The following is a 23396-nucleotide window of genomic DNA, read 5'->3' as shown; positions in this document are numbered from 1 at the left end:
AGCGTTTTGAGACGTTGCAAAGTTGAAAAGGAGCTTTCATTCGTCGCTGTTGTCATTTGGAAACACATCTGTATTGCAAATATCGAGTGATTCGGGTGAATTTTTGACGTCCTGTCCTTCAATGCGTCGTCTTCGGTAAAATTGAACTTTGGTGACCCAGATGTCACGGGAATCATCGTGCAAAATTGAATACTATGCCTATGGTTCAAAAAGTTGATCGCAATTAAGTTTTTATTAAAATTTTTCATTTTGTTGATATTCTTACTCTGATTGATATATTCTTAACGTATTAACTTTAACAGCAAGCACCCTTATACTCACATTTTCTTTCTCAATAATTTCAATGCGCGGTTTTTTACACAAACGACTATTAATTGGAAATGTGTTTCATAAATAGCTGCATTTACAGGGCTATATTATTAGTTCAAATTCCGTTAGATTATATTATTCTATGGTTCAAATTTATGTGGACAGATTTACAATGGAGGGGGTTGATCCCCCATACTCTCCTCCCATGTACACGGGCCCGAATCAAAGAAATTTTGAATGGATTTGAATCGGAATGCAAAAGTACATCCAACAAATTTTTTGCCGAAGCATTTCCAATCAAAATTTTGAAGAGCGTTCAATTGCAATAAATATGAAATAAAAATTATTTCATCCGTTTCATTTCAGGTTCATTTATTTTTGAATAATTTTTTCAGGTTCATTTCTTATTCATTTCAATTCTATATTTTGGATAGGTTTGAATATTATTTTGTTAGAATGAAAATGCATTGTTTATGATTTCAAAACTTTTGTCCCAATAAAGATAAGCAGTTTCAAATTACTTTGGTAGCTTAGTTGTTGAACATACCCACCCTGATTCAAACATTCCAAGAATTATCCCCAAATTTTCCTACAAAAATCTACCATATTTTAAAGGGCGATATAATTAGTATAATATATTCTAATTATAAAGTTATTTTCAATTTAATGAGCTTACAATGAAATTAACCATTAACTGGCTTCTAAAAATTTCATTAATTTTTTTATCTATTCCATTTTGAAAAACAATTTATAACAAACAAAATTTTTTCATATGCGTAATATATTCGAGTTTCTGAATTATCTCCGAAGAAGTTTTTAAAATTCGAACTTTTTGTATAAATTTATTAGTGTAAAACATGTATTCTTATAAATTCTTCCATAAATCCCCACATAATATTTCGTTTAGGGCCTTTTAAAGAAAGGATCGATATAGGATTCTAAATAATCCAAATCAAAAAAATTATCACAGATAACATTTATTTTTTAAAATAATCAGATATCTTTCGTTTAATTTTAGTACTTTTTTTATTAGAACCATCTTCGAATTTAATATCAACATCCATCTTATTTGTGTCACAAGCACCAATCTTTGTAGAAGATGATGAAGCATCTACTTTCATTTCGTTTCTTTCCAATTCTTGTAATTTTGCCAGCAAAACTGATTCACCAATAGAAGATGATGAAGTACTAATATCCGAATTTGTTTTAAAATTGACATCCTGATTTTCTAACTCTTTTACTTTGTCAAGTAAAATTGAATCTTCACTTGATGAAGGAATTAAATTACAATTCATTTCAACATTTCCATCCTCTGTATGTGATGTTGATGATGTTTGTGATGACGATAATTCATTATTTAGTACAACTGAATCAAATATTTCATCTACAACAATATTTTCTACGCCATTCTTAGTTTTTATTCTTGGATCCTTTGGTGGTGAATTAACTTTTCGCCTTTTCTTCGAAAAATAATGTGTTAACGATTTTGTGTCTGGTGGTGTAAACGTATTGTTGATATTTTGTAAAATAAACGTATATAGAGAAGATCCAGGTAATTTCGATTCAGAGAATTGAATAAAATAATTGTATAAAGTACCTAAAAAAAAAAATTGAATTTTTACAACTAATGATACAAAAACATTTATAATAATCATTAATTAAAAATAGTAAAAACATATTTAAAAACTGAGTTGATTAAAATGAACTGTCAAATTCAATGATCAGCTGTTATTTAAATTCATGAACATAAACTCAATATTTCCCTTTTTTTAATGTATATATTATTTTGGTTTTGAATAAAATAAAATTTATATTAGATATTATTAATATTTGTTGGCATTTAATGATGTGAATCCATTTAAAATTGACGTGTTTGATAAATGTTAATAACCTGGTAGTCTAAATTGGAACTACTGAAAAAGCGATTCACCTTCTGTTTTAATTAGTACGAATTTGTATCGCCAGTTGGAGGGATTTATCTGAATTGAATTTGAATATTTTGATTGCTATCTGGTAGTCTAAATTGGAACTATTGAAAACGGATCAGTTCTTGTTTTAATTAGTACGCATTATTATCGTCAGTTGCCGGGTTGCAAATGTTTCCGATAAATAACAGAGATAGAAGACAGATGATAATATTAAAAAATTAATTGAACAGAAAGTTGGATGATGAACAAAGATCTATAAGGTCCCATATATTTTTGCATAACTTAAATTAATTATATCTCGGGATCCATGCGTTAAAAAATCTTCTATGGGTGCATTAAAGTATATAATCTTTCGGATAAATATAAAAAAAAAATGTTGACTCAAGTTTAACTTAGGTAAGAAACCACCTCAATATTTTTCAATATTAAAAACATATTTGAAAAATATTCCAATTAGAATCTTATTAATTGCCAAAATGCATAGCAACGAAACAAAAGCACTTATCTACCTTGCAAGTTTCGATTATTTTGTTTTTCTTACCAATTGTAATATTATTTTCTGTCAACGCAGTAAATAATGAATATAAATCATCACGCAACGAAGTATTGCCAAATGTATAATAAACAATATCCCGTCCAGCAAGTCGACAAGCCATTATTTGTAACAGTGATTTTAGGTAAGGGTCACCTCTAAATGCACCACAGCCCCAATTTCCTGTTGCAACAGCTGGTATTGGTTTATTTTGTGTAGGTGAATAATATCCAACGTAAGCCTAAACAAACCAACCATGTTATTTAAGATTTCTTATACATTTCTTTTAACTTTTTATTGATCAAACCTTATTCAATTCCCTTAAAATACGTGAAATATTATATTGTTCAGTTGGCCGACAAAAACGTGTTGCATCTATTGCTACTAAATAACATTTTCTACGTCGAAAGATATCACGTGGTGTTGTATCTTTGTAATTACCGGTCCATGTGAATGTATCACCGTAACCAGTCCAAGTATTGTATTGTTCCACACCTAAAAATGAATAGAAGAATTATTTGGTATAATTGCTAAAATAAGAAACATTTTCAAAAAAGAATTTTTCTTTTTAATTTATATAGCTGCTGACCTATAATTGTTAGCGCCTCAGTTGGATCTAATTCTTCAGTAAATAAACAAGATACAATTAACTCTGGACATACAGCAAAACGGATTTCTTCTTGAACACATCCACTTCCAAGAACACCTCCTCCAATATATTTATTAGCGAAATCAACTTGTAATAGTCCTAAGCCATCTTCAATTGTTCCTTTATTGTCGATATGAATACGTAGCGATGACAAAGGTTGATCAGCTTTACGCCATTGTGGTAATTCAAACTGATTTAAGTATCGTCTTTGGAATGTAACTACACCATCTGGAGCTGTTAAAAAATGTTTTTTTGATCATTTAATTATGAAAGCAAATTCAAAAAAGTCCATTTACTTACGATTTGTAGTAACTCGTCGAAAATAATTTAGAATGCATTGTAATTTGCTACAATTACTATGTACACGCTTTTCAGTAGCCTGGAAGAATCTGAAAAACAAATTTTTAATTTAAAAAGAGTGAGATTATAATCTATATATACACTAAAATGGATCTCTAATGCGAGTCGTAAATTTAGATGAATCTCAGAGAAAAATTTCTATTCAAACAAAAAAAACTACTTAAATACCCGCAAACCTAAATTAATTAGACCAAACCAAATCAGTCCATCTTGAAAGGTCAGTTCATCAGATATTTTATCTCGAAAGTTGAAATAAACTCCACATCAATAACTGAAAAAAACCCCATTAACCCTACATTATATCGAATAATAAAGAAAATTCATAACCTGTTAAAATTGATCAATGGATAACTTCCAAATTCAGACTGTGGTTTATTTGTATTGCGTCTTGGAAAAGTACACAAAAATGCATTCGCTAATAAGCTAGCAATTTGTAATTGTGTTAAACTAATCGCATGTGTTTTATTCTTTTTTAACAATGGAATTGATGATGGTAGTAATTCTGGTAATTGTAATGCTAATTTTACAATATTAGGCATGATATTTTCAAAAAAATATTCATTTTCATCTTCATCTAGCACATTGTTGAAAAAATGATGAAGTGTGTGAAATTGCCACCGGTCCTCATATTTATTATTGTAAGCGAATATCCTTTGTTGCAAATCATTACTTGAATATATTGGCTGTGACAATGCTTCTTTTATTAATGTCCATCGATTTTTTAATACTGTTGTTTCTCCCTAAAATTATTAGAATATAACTATTAATCAGTGTAGCAATTAAATCACACTTCGATCTAAATACATAAATGTAGTTTTTTCGCTTTTACAGAGTCTCCAGTGAGTGAATGTGCAAGTTAACTTTAAAGTGAATCAGAGCTGGGACTATTATCTATTTTAATTCGAAAATACCTCTAATATTTTCTGTTCAAAGCTCAATAGATAATAAGCCAATATTAAATTTAACTAAAAATATACTGTGAAAAACAGCAGCAAGAGATTTTGAATAGCAAGCCTCCCCAAAATGCATTATAATCAATAAATTGTTCAAAATATCTTATAAAAATATTCTAATAATAAAAATACTAACTAATATCGGGGAAATAATATTTTAAAATAAATAATAAATATTTATTTCACAGTTGCAGTCAAAAATAGTTCTAAAGGTAGAGGAAACAAAAAACAAATTTCAGGATTCACTGATGATTCCCACTTTCCAGATATAATTCATAAAGAATAAAATCGCGAGAAATCGTTCTTTGAACAGAACGATATCTTAGAAACTACATACTTAGTTTTGGGCTACAATATGCCCCCTGATGCGGTTTTATGCTCCGCTATGACTAGGTTAAGTTTGCCGAATGTTCCTTGGGATCATATAAAAACGTTGCAAAAAGTATAATTAAAATCGGTGTTGTTTTCCAGCATTCCCATGCATTCGAGCTTATTAAATGTACTATTGTAATTGATTTTTTTGACAAAATGGCAATTAGTTGAGTAATTAGGTAGGCCCCTAAGTAGTATTAGCCCAGGGTCCCACAAATTCGCGATCCGTTAATTAATAATAACTGGGAAAAGTATTAATTTTTACTCTATTGAAATTTTTCGCAACTTTCATTTATTCAATAAATAGCAGTTCTTAAAGCCCGAGGCCCCGTCAAAAAGTGAGTTTTAGATCCGCCATACATCGACTCTTGGATTTTATATAAATGAAATTAAGAGTTTTCGATTCAAAATTGTCTAAGAAATATACTCTTAAAGTTTCCTTATCCATTCGCGATATATTCTATATATCTATCATATCATCGGATAACATTAAAATAAAAATATATTTTCTTACATTGGAAACAGGATATAAATTTTGTTTGGCAAACGGCATTCGAACATAATCAGGATTCCAACAATACGATTCAGATGTACATCTTGGTTTTGGAGGACCTTTTTCTGGTAATGGCATCATAAATAATACTTGATGATCGTTTGAAGGATATATGGGCTCGGGATCCCAATCAAAAGGACCTGTATTATGATATATATCATTCATTGTACATCCTCTCCATGTCCGATCATTCCCATCTATAAAGACAAGAGGTTGAAAAATAAATTTTTATGAATTTTATTCACGAAGGTATTGTTTTTGTAAAATTTTAATTACCTTCATTTGTTGTTGAATTTGTATCTTCGAACATATCAGGAGAAACATCTCTTGTAAATGTGGAAGAACTTGTTGCCATTATTATTATTTAATTTAAAATTTTATTTACATATAAATTAATATTTAAAATATAATTGTAAGTTTTAAGGTTATTTTTTGAATAAAAGTTCTGACATTAAAAATGAACATTTGATTCGTTTAATTTCTTAATTTGATTTAATAATTGTATTCCACAGGTTGTTATTTATGTACTTCACAATTGCTTCAATTTGTGAAACATTTTTATATTGCATTATTTTGTTAAATATGAATACCTCTTTTAAACTTTCTGATGTAAACATAACCGCAGGGGGGAATAGGCTGAAGACACGGAAGGAAATACGAAAAATATTTCGCAGATTGAACAGGTTTTTCCAATGTTAAATTCCTATTTTCCTGTAAATTTTCAATATTTTCATCTCTAGGTATAGACTAAAATTTTACAAGTACATGCAATAGGGAATATTCATGAAATTTAAATTTGGTTCAAATATTTTTCTTCCGTAACTTTAATGACTGGATATTTCAACTAAACCATTATTTTAGTAATTAATATCCTTTTAATTACTAAAAATTAATTAATAAAAGTACAAATTCAGTGAGAGCATTTCAAAATTTCTAAAACGGAAATTCAAATTTTTATACGGACCTGACATCAAAGTACGGGCTTGTCAAATTTGTTGACATACTGTATGATATTAATTACTTATATTTTATATGGTTAAATATGGTATTTCATTAAATTATACTATTCTACGGCTTTTTATTAGAAAACTTAATAATAACGAGTCTAAATTCTGTGTTGTAAATTCATTTTTTTAAAGTTTAAATTATACATTGAGGTGTCACCAATTGACAGATCACGTACTTATACGTCATCAACAGAGAGCGCCAAAAAAACTGCGTTTAAATATCTCAAAATTATAATGTATTTTAAATATTTTTTTACACTTAAATACAATATTTTTAAGCATTATTTATATTTTTTACTTTGTTATAACGGTGTAAACAATGAATTAAAAATATTAAAAAAATACATGAATATTCCCTATTGTTGGATTTTTTAACTAAGTTTAAATAATTTTAAATAGCCTAAATAAGTTTAAATACTGATAAGAGATAGAAGAAAATTTTAAATTAGAATGTCTTTAAGTTACTTTTTTTGAAGGCACGAATAGTTTTAGCAAAAATTGGGATGCAAAATCTTACCCATAATTTACAGTTTTTGATTCGAATCATGAAGAATTTTGTTTTTTTTTTTAAAATAAAGATCAACTTTGTACTTTGAATGTCGGGGGAAAATCTTCAACCAAAATTGTTATTTTACGTACTGTTCCTTTATTAATGTCAGTATGCAGCCTGGCGCAATATCACTATTTTTACTATGAATTTAACATTATCAATGATGGCGTCATTATACTTAGGCACCATATTGACATTAATTAAAGGAATTCAAACTTTACCCAAGGTGGGTTCGCAAATTTATTCATGATCATCATTCTGTATTGAAGAATAACGGCTTTGGGTCAAATTTAAGATTTCCCTAAACTCACCTTTAAACATAACTTGTATTCCAAACATTTTTCGTAATGAAATTATTTATTTTTCAAGTTGAATTTCAAAAGGGAAAATTTGGGACCTGTTATTTTAGTACTTACTATGTCTTTTGATAAAGTAAACTAATGAAGGATGGAATAAATTGAAAGAAGTAAAAATTCAAGTTAATTTTAATAATTTATTGTAATTATAATAATCTTTAAAACAAATATAAAAGATTACACCATATTATATTGTGTGCATTATAGTAAATTTTATTAGCACCATTTTATAAATCACTTAAATCCACAGCATCCAATTCTGGTGTAATTTCCTCAACTTTTGGTTTTGGTTTAGGAGGTTCAATAATTTCCGTTGGTGGTTTAATAACTTCTCGTGGAAAATCTAATTTCGCCCAACTACCTGGTTCCGCTTTTTTAAGGCTTACCTCCACTTTTGTTCCAAACATTTGTACTTTACTGGCAGTGACGTCTATTATCTAATTATTATTAAAATTCATCAAAAATAGTTGATTTTAACAAATTTTAAATAATGAGTGTCCCAAAAAGCATGCATGATTTCATTTTTGGAATAAAAATCATTTTCAAAATAAGGGTAATGTTTTTCAAGTGTGTATTATATGACTTATTTCTTTCAAAATTTTAATTCACGCATCTTGCATTCTGACTTTTTTATTCCAAAATTAAATTTTCCATTCTTTTTGGGATCTCCATACTTAAATATACTTACACCTCGTAATTCTAAATCGAGATTAAATTCAGCATCTGATTGTTGGGGGAATATAAGATTTAAAGCTAATCGAATTGGATTTAATTTAACAGTACTTCTAGTAGGGCAGTATTGTTTGGCATAAATGGTAACAATGACATGTGTGCCGGTTTGATGCCAATCCCATCGACATTTTACAGATGTATCCTTTACTTGATCGTCCTAAAATAAAGTATTATAAACAATATTTAATAGATTATTTAGCTCGAAAAATGCCTTGGTATTTAGCTCAAAAAATGGATCAAAGATCCTGACGTTATTCATAACAATGGATTTAGAAAAAAATAGACCCGGAAAAAATTTCTGTAATAGTGCCCATTTTTGAACGCAAAGGCTAAAAACTTCAGAACCTCACCAATTTCTCTATAGTCGAAAAACTCAACCCAACCAACTCGTAATTGAAACAAATATTTCTAGCCTACTCTCATAAATTTTATTCACGATCAACTTTTTTCAAAGAAAAGGGTATCTAAGCTATTTTTTTGTAGCAATAATCATTTGTAAGATAAATTGCTCTACCTGACGTAATGAGAAGTTCGTAAAATAATAATTGCTCGACTTTTTAAGCCACAATTTACATACGCATTTTGTGACTCTTTTTTCACGAAAATATCAAGATTAGAGCTGATCTGGTTTGATTAGTTTTTCGTCGTTATTTGGACTGATTTGAATTTCTTTCCTAGAAATCTTTGATCAATTAATCAAAATTATCAACAAAGCCCAAAAAATCATAATTAAAAGCCTTGCGTTCCTCCAGAGAGATTTCACTAACGACTCATTTTGTTAAAAATTAATAAATATAAAAATTAAAAAAAAAAAAAAAAAAGTGAAAACAAACAATTGACTGAGTTAATTGTTGAAATACTATGTATAGACAGTGTTGATTACTCTGTCACATTACACATACATACATGTCATACAAATATAACTGATATGCATATATAATACTACAATTTGCGGATAATATGCGCTCTCACGGGTAAACAGTGATGTTTACGAAAAAATGTATCAAACAAAAGTTGCTTAATTTTTTTTAAGGAACATTTTTTACTTTTAACTTTTGTTCTATCTCTAACAGTTGACAAGATTGGTCCTACGGACCCAAGATCCAATTGACCTATGTTGCTCATTTACGAACTCGACCTCACTTTTTACGTCTTCAGCACGCTATAAAAATTTCAGCTAGATATCTCTTTTCGTTTTTGAGTAAACGTGATGACAGGCGGACAGACAGACGACAGACAGACAGACAACCGGAAATGTACTAATTAGGTGATATTATGAACTCCTATACCAAAATTTTGTTCATAGCATCAATATTTTTAAGCGTTACAAACTTGGGACTATACTTAATATACCTTGGTATATTTCATATACATGGTATAAAAAATTGGTTATGAAGGTTTTTAACATTTTCTCTGACATCCAAAACTCAGAATCCAATAACATTTCTACAAGTACCTACTCAGGATAAAGGAAACCTGAATAGTTACTCTTACAAAGTAACATACCTCTTTACTCCAAACGTGTTTCGTAGTTTCACATCCAGCTTGGTTTAAGAATGCATTAAAATCTGATGTTCGTTTTGTACAACAAGACCAAAATTTTAAACCCTCATGAAATACAGGATAGCCAGGATGATGAACACATGATTCTAAATCACTATCTGGACCTTGGTATGTAGCATTACAACCACTATTTTTACACGGTGTATTAATTTTTATTCCGTTATCAGTTTCTTGGTTCGAAGAACTTGTTACGTTTGAACTCGTTTTCGTTCTTTTTTCTATTTCTTGCTTTAATGATGCTGCTATTTGTGGCTGCATAACTGTCTACACATAATTTTGAAGTATTATTCGAAAATTTGAATTTATAAACCAGTTTTATGAATTTTTTTGTATACTTACTAGAGGCGAATCAAAATTAGGACGTTTAAGTGCCGATGCAACTATAGGTTTTGGTACAGGTTTTGATTCATTCGCACTATCCAATAATTTTTGATCAACTTCTTGTTTTACCGGTTCTGGCGGTTTTACATTTGAATGGCAGGCAACCGTACAGCCTTTAATATTTAAGAATTCCGTAAAGTCTGTACATTTTTTATTACAACAAGACCACCCTTTATAGGCATCATGGAAAAATGGGTTACCGGGATGGTGAGTACATGAACCTATTAATAACGAAAGTGTTGATTTAAAAATAATGTTAATTTTAACCTCTAAAAGAAATGTGATAAATACTTTCTGTGTTTGTATTTGGATCAAATTTTTGACCACAGCCTCGATTATAACACAAAACTAAATTATTTTCACTAGTCATTTTAATGAAAATTTAAAATTTATGATTTATGGAAAAACTTTTGATTATTTTCTGTAGATTTTTCTTGATATTTCTAGAACACCTGTATAAAAATATTAAATAAATGATTTTTAAGTTGGTAATTTTCTATGATTTAGACTCTTTTCAGTTGGCGGCATTTCGAATGTTGTAAATAGGTCTGTTCAATGTGTTCAGCAGATAAATGCGCTTGAAAGCAAAATGGAGAATGAAAATAGGTGTAGGATAGAGAACTAAACAATTTATTAGAAAAGGATAGGGAAGTTCACATCAAACACTCTTTTGCTACACAGATACCATTCTAGCCACTTTATTTAACACTATTTTGCGGACACAACCATAATTCAAATTGTGATCCTTAATCTCTACACTCCATAGGAATGTTGCAGCATATTTTATCGAAAAAAAGGCTCGAAAAATTTGTCTATCAATGTAATTATCTACTCCATGCATGTCATAACTCTAATCAAAGTTGTGTAAAGTGTAAAGTCTGTATGGGCCATCATATATATGTTGCTGTTTCATCAGGTTTATATGAATTCTGCCCATCTGAATAAATAAACGCTGTGTTTCAAACGCTAAAATATTTTAAAATTCTGACCTCAATATGGTGCTCATGAAGTGGTTCCAGCATTTGCACACGAAAAGCTATTGCTGAATTTGGATTATCTAACAAAACTCTCACCGAAATTAGCCTTCAAATTTTTAAAGATTTAATCCGTATCTTAAGGGAAAGATAAACTTCATAGTGCCATTTGATCCAGAAAATCGGACTGAATAGTCAAGCCTCAAGAGACGAATACGTATCTTGGCTAAGTTGCAATTTCTTGCTCATTTATTTATCCAGTCAAATTACACTTTGAAGGTTACAAAAATTACCATAGAGCTAAAAATTGGCATGAATGTTCAGGATACTATTATAAATGAATTGTGAAAAGTCCCCATCAATCCCCCTTGTGCAAAAAATTTTATTGAGGGGGGGAAGTTTGCAAAAATAGTTTTTTCGCGTTTTTCAGCTCAAATAAAAATTGTAGATCATTCAATTTGCTACAAAATGTGTTTCTGCAACTTTTTTCATAAGTGCTGCCATTTTCGTGATATAGCGTTTCAAAGAATTGAAAAAATTATTTTATTCGTAATATGCACGTTTATATACATTTTTGAACCGTTATACGAGTAAAAATATGAGTCCTTATATCTTATACATACAAATTTAAAAATTTTTAGAATATAAATCAACGTCAACTCCGTCTCTATTTTTATTTAGTAGCATGGCCTGGGTAACATCTGTCTTCCATTCAATTGTCAGCGTGGTGATGCTCGTATACCTGCCTCGTTTCAAAGGTCTCATACTCCACAAAATACTGTTAGTCGTAATTATTGAAAGAGGTGGTGTATTTTTGGAATAGCTGAAAGACCAGACATCTGTAAAAATTCATGTGCAGTGTCGAAAAAATTATACTCGAAAGAGTAGCATTGATGCTGTGAAGACAGCGCCAAGAAGAAGAAGCTGGTTCATCAAAAATAAGTCCTCATATTTTTACTCGTATAACGGTTAAAAAATGTATTACGAAAAATATAATTTGTTCAATTCTTTGAACCGCTATATCACGAAAATGGCAATACTTATGAAATAAGGTGTAGAGACACTTTTTGTAGAGAATTGGATTATCTATAATTTTTATAGTATCCTGAACATGCATACCAATTTTTAGCTCTATGGGAATTTTTGTAACCTTACTTATATTTTATGGACTAACTAGCTGTGAACTACCCGCTTTGCTGGGCAACATTCCCACTTTCACCCCTGCCCCCATATTCCATATCCTTTTCTAGGTTACTATCTATCACCTAACTAAATTTCATCAAAATCCGTTCAGCCGTTTAGGCATGATAGAGCAAAACTCCCAGCAAACACCATAAAAAAATCACTAACTCAATTCAGCTTTCTGCTTACTTCCTACCCCCTAAGTACGATGACGTGATCATTTTGATCTTATATCCGTTTTTAGGTAACCATCTATTACCTTACTAAATTTCATCAAAATCTGTTCAGCCGTTTAGACGTAAAAGAGCAAAAGTCCCAACAAAAACGACTAAAAATCACTAACTCAATTTAGTTATCTGCCTACTGCGTACCCCCTAAGAACGATGGCGTGATTATTTATAGCCTATGACCATTTCTAGGTTATCATCTATCACCATACCAAATTTCATCAAAATCCGTTCAGCCGTTTAGGCATGAAAGAGTAACAGACAGACAGACAGACAGAGTTACTTTCGCAATTATAATATTAGTATGGATTTGACTGGATAATATACTCTATAGATGGAGGTCAGTTACAGTCAACAGAGTCATATGCGCAAGGAGCTGTCAAACCCTAGCTGTCAGTCATTCATATATGTTTTATTTATGCTGTCACCATAGAATGGCTGTCACCATAGTATTTACAAAAGTTTTTTGGTGGTTTAGTCTTTGTACATTTGAGAAATAAACAACATAAAAAATACCAAATAATTTATTTCATGATATAAACATTAATAAAAAAATATTAAACTTGAAAATTAACTAGAAAATTAACGTGAAAATTCATTTATCCAACGCAAGACGTTCAAATTAAAATTGAAGTATCAGATAACAGGGTTTAATGGAACACAATAAAATTTAACATTTTTAATTTTCAATGGAACATAATAAAATTTAAAATGAAATACAAAATAATACAAGTTATACAAAGGATAATGGAATTAAAAATTAAAACATAAGCGTAAAATGTGAACAAATTAACCTAAATGAGATTTATTTACCAACTTTTAATTACGAAAATATGAATCTTGAAAAATAATTAAATACAGAATTAATTATTAAAAATGAAATATTATATGAAAAAGTTTTAGAACCCCAACAAATTATTGAAGCTAAATTATTTTCTTGTGATAAAAGCATTCACAATAGCGTAGAAAAATCATATTCATGTGATATCTGTAATAAAAAATTTCATCGACAAAGTAATTTAGCTAAGCATAAACGAATTCATACTGGAGAAAAATCATATGCATGCGATATTTGTAGTAAAAGATTTACTGATCGGAGCAGTGTGTTGCAACACAAATGGGTTCACACTAAAAAGAAAACATTTTTATGTGATGTTTGTAAAAGAAAATTCATTAATGGAAGCAATTTATTACATCATAAACGAATTCACACTGGAGAAAAGCCATTTTCCGGCGATTTTTGTGATAAAACATTTACTCAGTTGAGCAACTTAGTTCAACATAGGCGAGTTCATACTGGAGAAAAATCAATTTCATGTGATATTTGTAATAAACATTTTACCTGTCGAAGTGGTTTAATACGACATAAACTGATCCACACTGGAGAAAAACCATTTCCATGTGATGTTTGTGGTAAAACATACGTGTTAAATCCTTTCAAAGCTCGTAAGTTTTATTTCATACGTGATCAATACCTCAAGTTTAGTATTTTGGGCTTATAAAACCATACGTCTGAATTTATTATTTACAGTATCCGCAGAGCTGGATCCACAGCATCAGATAAACAAAATGGGATTAGTTCTTTCAACGACGTTTTAGCAAAGAAATTGGATTATGAATCTGATGATATGCGTGAATATATCTATGCTTTATCACCGGAGCCTGAAAAAGTATCTGCAATGATTTGTATGAGACTGAAGAAACTAAAAATTTAACTACTGAAAAACTGCGCCGTTTATTATTGCTTGAACAGCTTCAGGCAGTTAGAGAACAAAGACAATACATAAAAGAAAAGAGGAGGTATTTACAAGAAATACGAGAGATAAACGGAAAGGATGGTAATGCTTTGGACATATGAAGTTTTATAAAAGCCTCAAAATGGAGTATTTGTTTTTTGAATTTTCGATTTTATATGTATTTTTTAAGCACTAATGAGTTGTTACTTTGAAAGGTATTTAAAATAAATCTTTAAAAAATTAAATTACATATATTCATATGAATTTTGCCCTCAATCATTCTCCGCCACATTAATAGCAAAAAAACTATATACCACTAACTGCAACCAAATTCTTTTACTTCCGGATGTGTGACGCCATAGCAGCTTAATATTTAGCTACCATCTAGACTCTGTTCAAGCCGAAATGCCAGTAGAACCAACTTACATTATACCGCTGGATTACTGAAATTATACAAAATCAAATATTTATATACAGTGTGTAACCGAAATCTGGTCTTAAAACTCAGCCTACTACAAATTGACAAATAGGCCCGATTCTAAATAATTTGCTTAGAATATTTTTTTTAAACCCATGTACCGATTTTCATGACAAAATTAGTATTTTCAATTTTTTCATTATTTTTATTATTCCATAGCACACTAGTTGTAAAAGTTTATTGTTTAATTTTATAACTAATTTGCTATGGAACGTAAAAACTGGACGAATTGATAATTTAATTGTGCTTAGTATTCAAATATTTCTAAAAAAAAATATTCTGAGTAACTTTTTCCAATAATTTTTTTCGATATCTCTAACAATCTCTGACGTTAGGCAAAATATTAAAATTTGACCCTATTTGTCAGTTTCTAGTAGGCTGAGTTTAAAGTTCTGTTTTCGGTCAAGTATGACTGCAAAATTTCAAATCGATATTCCTATAAATAACGCAAACATGAGGGTATCTTCATCTAAAATGTGACACACTGTACAAGTCAAAAAAAACAGTTCCAAACGCAAGTGACGCAGTCTTAAAACAGTCAATTTTACTTTTACTTCTTACCGACAAAGTGTAGGCTTGATTAAGTATGCATACATAATAAAAGGCGCATCCAGCTTTTGGTTCAAGGTGGGTGAAATAAGGATTATTTTACTTAAAAATATCAAAAATACAACAATATATAGGTATGAACACTTACTTAACCAGTTAAATGTACCTATGATTAACTCAGGTTCACGATGGGGTATCTTGGTGGCAAACTTCTTGTCCTCAGCTCAATGATACTCTCAATCTGGAGACTAGAGCGAACGCGACTCAAGATTAACTATATTAAAGAAATAAAAATTTGGAAAATATTATGGAAAAGGATTAAAAAATAACTAAATAACTTTGTAAAAGTATTTAAAGACTAGTTTTTTTTAATTGTAAAAAAATTTAATAATAAATGACTCTTAGATTTTAAGACTCTATATGGAATGTGATGTTTCCTATGAAACTATAAAATGTATATGAAACGTTCGCTTTGAATTCGATTTACGTTTAAATTTTGTAAAATTTTTTAATTTTTTACTAGTTTCTTCAAAATCACTTGATGACGATAATGGTATAACAATATTATTTTTAATTGAACTTTTTTTGGTGATTTTTCTAACATTTCTAGCAGAATTATTTTGTTGAGGTTGAGATTGTGGTTTCTGAGGTTTTTGTTTTTTATTAGGTTTTTTATTATCATTTTTCTTAAATCTAATTTTTGAACGTAGCCAATTGCAAAATGTGCGTTCACATTGCTCACTCCGTTCAAAGTATTCTTTTTCTTTACGTTGTTGTAGTTCTTTCTCTTTTTTTAATTTACGTTCCGTATTCTTGATTTTACGTTCAATTTGTTTTTGACTTAGACCATATTCAGAATTCAGTCCATTGTAAAATGGTAATAAGGTTTTATCATTTTGTGAATGTTCACAACATGATCGATGTAATTTTAAAACTAAACCGGGTTGATAACATCCATTATTGTCGGCATTTGATTTGAAATTATTATAAAATTCTTTACAATATTTATCACAGATTATTTCTTTGTATTGTTTTTCAGATTTTTTTGATGATTTTTCATTATATCTTTGATCGTTTGACGTTGATGTTAATTGATCTTCTTCATCTTCTTCAAGCAAGGATGAATTTTCATTAATATTTTCACCTGCATAAATGAAATTTGATTTAAATTAAGTGAAAACAACTAATAGAACGAATTAATTAAATAGTTTGTATATACTGATGTAATGATGTAATGAATGACTAGATTTAGTTCTTTTACATGCCTACTGACGCTGGATCATTCCCGGATCTACGTTTTTTATTATACCATGTATATATGAAATATACATAGTATTATAAGTTTAGTCCCAAGTTTGTAACGCCTAAAAATAATGATGCCACAAAAAAAATTGGTATAGGTGTTCATAAAATCACCTAATTAATCCATTTCCGGTTGTCCGTCCGTCCGTCCGTCCGGCCGCCCGTCCGTCTGTGGTCACGATTACTCAAAAACTAAAAAAGATATCGAGCTGAAATTTTTACAGCGTACTCAGGACGTAAAAAGTGAGGTCAAGTTCGTAAATGAGCATCGTAGGTCAATTGGGTCTTGGATCCGTAGGACCCATCTTGTAAACCGTTAGAGATAGAACAAAAGTTTAAATGTAAAAAATGTTCCTTATCAAAAAATAAACAACTTTTGTTTGAAACATTTTTTCGTAAACATCACTGTTTACCCACGAGGGCGTTAATTAGGTGCAAATTTTATAGTATGTATTAATATAGGAATATCAGTTGTGTGTGTGGCTATGTTTTGTTATTTACGTGACGTCAAAAAAACAAACAATTGCGCATCAACACTGTGTATACATGGTATTTCAACAATTAACTCAGTCAATTGTTTGTTTTCACTTGTTTTTTTTAAAGCATGGGCAGGAGCTTGATAGCGGCGTCCCACTCTTTGACGTTTGATATAAATTGTTTACAAAACATACAAATATAATAATAGATGGAATTTTTGTGGAAAAAAAATCCATTAATAAATTATCACTCTTTAATATTTGCTAATAATTTTAATTTTTTTGACAAAAAATCAAATATATAACTAGGAAAGAAACTTATACGACTCTAATCTTACAACAGTTTTAAGCGGCGTGCTTTCGTCTCTGCGAAAAAAATCGATTAGCTTATTAAATGGCTAGGATCACGAGGCCATGTTAGACGTTCCTGACTCAGCGTTGAACGCAAATAGGTTTCAATTATTTTTAGTTTGCCGAAGCTTCGCTCGCAAATTACACATGTCGCCCGTTGGTTGAAAATATTCTTAATTAAAGCTATATAGATACTAACATTAGGATAAACGCTCCTCGCAAGTCATGTTTACACAGATGTTGCAACAGGTTGAATGCACTTGATTTTCATTAATTTCGGTTACTATAGCTCTTCAAATACAAGTTCTTGGCAAAAATCAACTGTATTCAAGATTTTTGAATATTTTCGTGTAAGATCGGCTCCATTCATCTGCTGATCCTTGGAGCCAACATAGGATATGCTCATAAACACATTGTATTATGATTTGAAATTTTCAAACACATTGTTTCCATGATATTTTATGATTTCTGGTGCAAGTGAGCCGATTGGCCTTCGATGCAATTGAAAAAATAATAATAAAATTTCTGAGATATGACGACTGAAATTGTCCCAAAATGTCACCTTCGTATATGATTTTAGACGACATCTCAGAGACTACTCGCCTATTCGTCATATAGGCGTTAAATGGATATAAAAGTATAATACAAAAAATCGAGAAAAAATTTTTTTTATTCCGTAATTTGTTAAAACTTGAAATGTAAGGGTAACTTTGACTCAAAAAGTACAAAAATATGGTTCATTTAACGACTAAGACAATAGTTTTTGGCATACCGCTTAAAATATTGTATGAAAAGCTTTTATTTCGCAGTGAATCTTTTAATGAGCTAGGTTTTTATATATGTGGGTTCTTAATTTTATGAATATATACAGGGTGGACCATTTTAATATATTATGGCTAATAGTTCGTTTTATAGCAAACCATTTAAAAATAACTTAAACAAAAGTTGCAGAGTTTGATGGGGGACATCATGTTCTGACATCAGATTGGACCTAGTTCTCCGGATTGCTTTAATAGTCAATTTAGTTGTTTAGTAGTCAAAACTAACACTTTTTATTTAAAACAATTTTTCGAAAATCATAAGCTTTCGGAGGAAATGTGACTTAAAAATAAGTCATTATTGCTACAGAAAAATGGCTTGAGCCAAAAATTGTCAAGGTCAAAAGACATTCAACAGTATATTCATGATCAACAATTATCGTTACACTTTAAGCGTATTATTTCGATCAAATACAATAATGACATATTTTTAAATCGAATTTCCTCCGAAAGCTAACGAGATTCGAAAACTGGATACTGCGTAAAATATCAGAATACATAGTTTTAATCCTGGGGCCGTCATTAAGACCCACCGTTTTTGCATTGGATAGGCTTGGAAAACTGTGAATTAATTGTAAAAATGCGAAGTGTGCCTAGCATTTTGCGAAATGCGAACAATAGCATTAAAGCTATTTTTATAACTGCAAAAAAACAATTTAGAACTGCACAAATCAGAAGTAAAACTGTACAATTTCAAATTTGTGACTTATGTAGAACTGCACGTTAAAAAAGTCTACTTTTGATCAATTAGTCTAGTCATAACATTAAAAAAGGGTCTCCGTAAAAGTTTTAGAATCATTTCGTATTAATTTTGGGCAAAAGGGTTTTTTCCCCCTATTTCGACCGATCCGAATTGGAATCTGCCGGTTGCCAACTGAAATCCCTACCGGAAGTGAGATATTAATTATTAATTTCGATTTTCTGAAATGATGACTAGACTAAATTGCTTATATACTCAGATCTATATGAACTCAATATAGATAAACTATATTTTTGTTTGTTAAGTTGTTTTTAAAGGAAAAATTTTTCTGTAAACAATGACTGGATTTTATTTCAAATCATTTCTTTAAAGTTTTTATGTACTATATAAGTAGCCCCGGGTGGCAAATTGTCATTGGACATAATAATAACTACTGCTGTCTCATTTTAAATGAAAAATAATGTTGTTTACATGAAACCAAATGATTTAAATAAGAAAATCTACTTTTTATGTCTGTCAAGATTAGTCTAGTGTGAAAATACCTGGAAAAAACTACAATGTATGTTGTGGGATGTATATATATACTTTAAAGGGTTTCGTATCCATTGTCAATTTTTATTTTCGATTGGGAAAAACGTTTTTATTAAAATTTTTATTTGATTATTATTCTTTTTTGCAAGAAAATAATAATTTTTTCTTGTAAAGCGTGCTTTTTTAGATACAGGGTGTTGAAATTTTGGAAGACAAAGGATATTTTTCAAATATTGCCAAAAAAAGGCAATCCTCTTCTTTTTTCTTTAAAATACTTTCTAAATCCGGTATGCCTTTTGCTCTTCGAATCAGATGATAATAAATAATTCTACTTATATATATTACCTATTTATTTTATTTCGTGGAAAAAGATTTTGGAAAAATTTAAAATGGCTTTTGAGTGGAGTGAATGGTATTTATCGATCGCGTAAATTTTTTTGTGAGAAAAAATTTTTGATCGCTTAAACATGACTTGGAATTTAGGGGAAAAAATAGTTTTTTCTATATTAGGGGGCGAATTTCTCGAAAAGGTGTCGTGATGAAGCAATTTTGCGCTCACATTCGTATCAAGCACGTCAAAATACTTCCAAAAAGTAATCTCTTGCTTCTGCTAAAAATTTGTGTCGACCAGTTTTATGAAATCCAGCGGTAGTTGAGTTATGGATGAGTCAACAGTCTGTTTTGAGAAAAAAATCTCTAGCGTCACTGACTTTATTGCAAGTACAATAACGTTATGCAATGCCCCATGTTTAGGATTGCCGCCTTTATTGCAAGTACAATAACGTTATACAATGTCCTATGGTTAAAATTGCCGCCTACCAAAATTACAAGATAATCCCCAAAAAAGTTTCGGGTACGGAACCCTAACTTCTCACTTGAAACATGTCTAAGAACACTCTCCATTAAATTTCCTCTTTTCTAAAACCTTTTTCCTAACTGAACCGATTTTGAAAATCATCGGTAATTTTTTAGTTTTTTCGGTTACGGAACCCTAAACTCGCGTTTTGAAACATATCTAAGAACACTCTATATTAAATTACCTATTAAACAGACAGATAGACAGACACACACACACACATAGCGGTTAAACTTAGAACACCCTTTTTTTTAGTTTGGGGGTTAAAAATGTATCATTTCAATGGAGTAATAGATATTTGAAAGAATCACCTGTAAATGTATCAACAACTTCAATAACCGTGTCTTCTTCAATTGTTTCTTCAATATCATTACTAAAGTCTTCGATAGATAATGATCCAATACGTGAATTAATTATATCAAATGATTTTTGTTCAACTAATATTGGTTTTGATCTTGTTTGTATAATTTCTGTCCTTATAGCATCACCATTTTTATCATCATCATCATCATCGTCATCATCATCACCATCATTATCATTTTGATCTTCTGCTGATCTTACAGATGATATTTGCTCATCTTCCTCAATAATATTTTCTTCATCAACTTCTTCAATAATTGATGTTTCTGATTCTTCTGAATAATATGAATTTTCTGGCTCAAATTCAAATAAATTCACACTAAATTTTACAACTGTTTGTTTGACAATTGTATGATCATGTTCTTCAGCAAATAATATTTTATTCGCTGTATCAATTTTTGTTTTGATATTGTATGCATTCACTGGTTGCATGACTAAAAAATATTAAACAATTTTATTGACATTTATTTGCTATGTTATTGATATTTCGCTGACATTTATTAGTCTTTTTTCGATACCAGGTCAATGACATCCCTTGTGGAAATAAATCAGTTCTGGAACTCAGAATATACTTATTTTGAAATTCAGAAAAAGAAAATGTGAAGTAAAACTATCTCTGAAAAAGTCTGAAAATATAAAATAAATTATTAATCGATCATTTAATGACAGATAATGGTAATAGATTGAGACTCTTTCGGAAGACATATTCTGAGTTCTCCTAGAAGACTTTTTCAGAATTAATAAGAGATTTTATGAAAAGTTAGCTTAATAAAGTAAGAGTACCTAAGTCTTTTTCTGAGTTTTTCAGAATTAATCAGTAAAATTTAAAACATTTTCGAAAAATTAATAACTGTAGGTTTTACTTTCATCTGACTTTTATTATATTGAATACTTCTCTTAAGAAAAATTAAATTTTATTAGGAAATTAATTAGAGTTCTTCTGACTTATTTGTTAGCTCTGAAGAGAAGCCAGAGTGATTGTATATTCAATATATATATACACATGATGTCGACATAATATAAAAATTCAGTACATTAAGGACCATAATATAATTTCGAAAATGTGTAAGCAAGCTAAGCTTTTTTGCTAAACTTTGAGCATAGTTTAGTACTGAATAATTCATTTTTATATAAATATTTGGGCATTCGCACATAGTATAATAAACGAACGTTTTCCTTCGAAAAACTGCTGGGTATATAGTTTAAAGCGGAACTTTTTAGTTTTAACAGCCGCGCCATGGGGGTGTTTAAATCGTATATCCGATAGAATAAAATAACTATTAAAAGATTTTAAAGAGGTCAACTTCTTTTATGCACCCCTCCCCCCTCTTTTGGAGATCTGAAAAACTCTCAAAATGAAAAATTAGAAATAAGGAGGTTTTTGGGATCGCTGATCTCGAATTTTTAGTCATAATGTTTAATTTGCCCCTCCCTCTCTTTTAGCTTACATAAATGCACCCCCGAAATAAAAATAACTTTTTTTGCAAATTAAGACTTTTAATCACGTATAACGGGGTTTTTGGGGTCGCTAATCTCGAATTTTTAGTTAAAATGTTTAATTTGTAATCTCTTCCCCTCTTTTAGCCCACATAAGTATAGTCCCCGTAATAGAAAATACCATTTTTTGTGAAAATTGAAGCCGTTTTAAGGTATGTAAGAGGATTTTTAAAGTTGCTGATCTTGAATTCATGATCAAATTGATTAAATTTTTACACCTCCTCCACCTCTTAAAGCTTACATAAGTAGACCCCCGAAATAAAAAATATCATTGCTTTGACAATTTAAGCCTTTTTAAAGCATGTAAGAGAGTTTTTAAAAATAAAAATAAATATATTGTTTATAGATTCGATATCAAAGAAACGAAAAAGCCTTTTTAAATAGCATTTTCTGTCATTAAATGATTGATTAATAATTTATTTGATATTTTCAGACTTTTTCAGAGAGAGTTATGTTACTTCACATATTCTTCTTCTGAATTTCAAACTAAGAATTCTTCAAAGAGTTCCAGAACATATTTATTTCCACAATGGATGACAATTACCTTTTTTGGATTAAATACTTTCCAAAAATTTAAAAAGATTGCATTCTGTATGGCAGCTTGAGTCAAATGAAGAATTTAAATCGGTTCAATTGGAAATGTATATACATTTCCAATTTCATTTTAAATTATAACGAATTTAGAGATAAATTCGTTTTTAACGAATGTTCAAGTAGAACAGAAAATTTTAGTGCAAAAAAAGCACTAATAATTTTAATAGCAATGGTCTAATGGAATGACTAGACTATTAAAATAGTAGGCTATTTTTATTAAATATATATTTGAACAGTATTTTGTAAATTATTATGGTTTCTTAAAAGCCTTTTATTTATCCAACGTTTAATGAAACTTTGAGATGATTATCGTAGTTCTATTCTAAGCTACCGATTGCATGTTGCATGGCTAAATGATTTTGTCAATATCATTCAACAGTCACTCAAACAATTCAGTTTATTAAATACGGTGGAAGTGCAAATAAATGCTCAGTACAATGTAAGAATGGCTATATTGTATCATTTAATTGCGTTTCCACCATTAAATTACTACTGTATTATAAAATTGATCAGGTAAGAG

At 29.8% G+C, this 23396-nt stretch overlaps 2 protein-coding genes and 1 long non-coding RNA gene across 3 annotated transcripts; 1 reads left to right on the top strand and 2 right to left on the bottom strand.

Annotated features, from left to right (window-relative positions):
* Window positions 1-999: 999 nt before the first annotated feature.
* LOC123295866 (poly(ADP-ribose) glycohydrolase-like) lies at window positions 1000-6088 on the bottom strand. The gene is made up of 9 exons (XM_044877359.1): window positions 5933-6088; window positions 5618-5853; window positions 4106-4518; window positions 3719-3807; window positions 3359-3652; window positions 3077-3264; window positions 2779-3010; window positions 1331-1906; window positions 1000-1010 (listed from the first exon to the last, which is right to left on the bottom strand). The coding sequence occupies exons 1-9, from the start codon at window positions 6009-6011 to the stop codon at window positions 1000-1002; spliced, it is 2118 nt and encodes a 705-aa protein (XP_044733294.1). The 5' UTR covers window positions 6012-6088.
* Window positions 6089-7732: 1644 nt separating this feature from the next.
* LOC123305530 (cysteine and histidine-rich domain-containing protein) lies at window positions 7733-10615 on the bottom strand. Its single transcript, XM_044887276.1, has 5 exons — window positions 10537-10615; window positions 10204-10466; window positions 9808-10128; window positions 8258-8458; window positions 7733-8006 (listed from the first exon to the last, which is right to left on the bottom strand). Exons 1-5 carry the CDS (start codon window positions 10613-10615, stop codon window positions 7797-7799), a joined length of 1074 nt encoding a protein of 357 aa, XP_044743211.1. The 3' UTR covers window positions 7733-7796.
* A 3251-nt stretch (window positions 10616-13866) lies between these two features.
* LOC123305543 lies at window positions 13867-23097 on the top strand. The gene is made up of 3 exons (XR_006536843.1): window positions 13867-14074; window positions 14160-14517; window positions 23083-23097. It is a non-coding gene; the product is annotated as an uncharacterized LOC123305543 (long non-coding RNA).
* Window positions 23098-23396: the final 299 nt, after the last annotated feature.

The sequence above is a fragment of the Chrysoperla carnea genome, chromosome 1 (genome assembly GCF_905475395.1).
Source record: "Chrysoperla carnea chromosome 1, inChrCarn1.1, whole genome shotgun sequence".
Taxonomy (NCBI): Eukaryota; Metazoa; Arthropoda; class Insecta; order Neuroptera; family Chrysopidae; genus Chrysoperla; species Chrysoperla carnea.
This window is presented reverse-complemented; position numbering and strand designations above follow the sequence as displayed.

Excerpts from the sequence above, each read along its gene's own strand:
- LOC123295866 (XM_044877359.1), bottom strand. The coding sequence starts at position 6,011 with ATGGCAACAAGTTCTTCCACATTTACAAGAGATGTTTCTCCTGATATG. Across the intron at positions 5,854-5,932 it reads AAATTCAACAACAAATGAAG|ATGGGAATGATCGGACATGG; the intron begins GTAATTAAAATT and ends TTGTCTTTATAG. Across the intron at positions 3,653-3,718 it reads TCGACGAGTTACTACAAATC|CTCCAGATGGTGTAGTTACA; the intron begins GTAAGTAAATGG and ends ATTTTTTAACAG.
- LOC123305530 (XM_044887276.1), bottom strand. The coding sequence starts at position 10,615 with ATGACTAGTGAAAATAATTTAGTTTTGTGTTATAATCGAGGCTGTGGT. Across the intron at positions 8,459-9,807 it reads AACACGTTTGGAGTAAAGAG|GACGATCAAGTAAAGGATAC; the intron begins GTATGTTACTTT and ends ACTTTATTTTAG. Across the intron at positions 8,007-8,257 it reads TCGATTTAGAATTACGAGGT|ATAATAGACGTCACTGCCAG; the intron begins GTAAGTATATTT and ends AATAATAATTAG.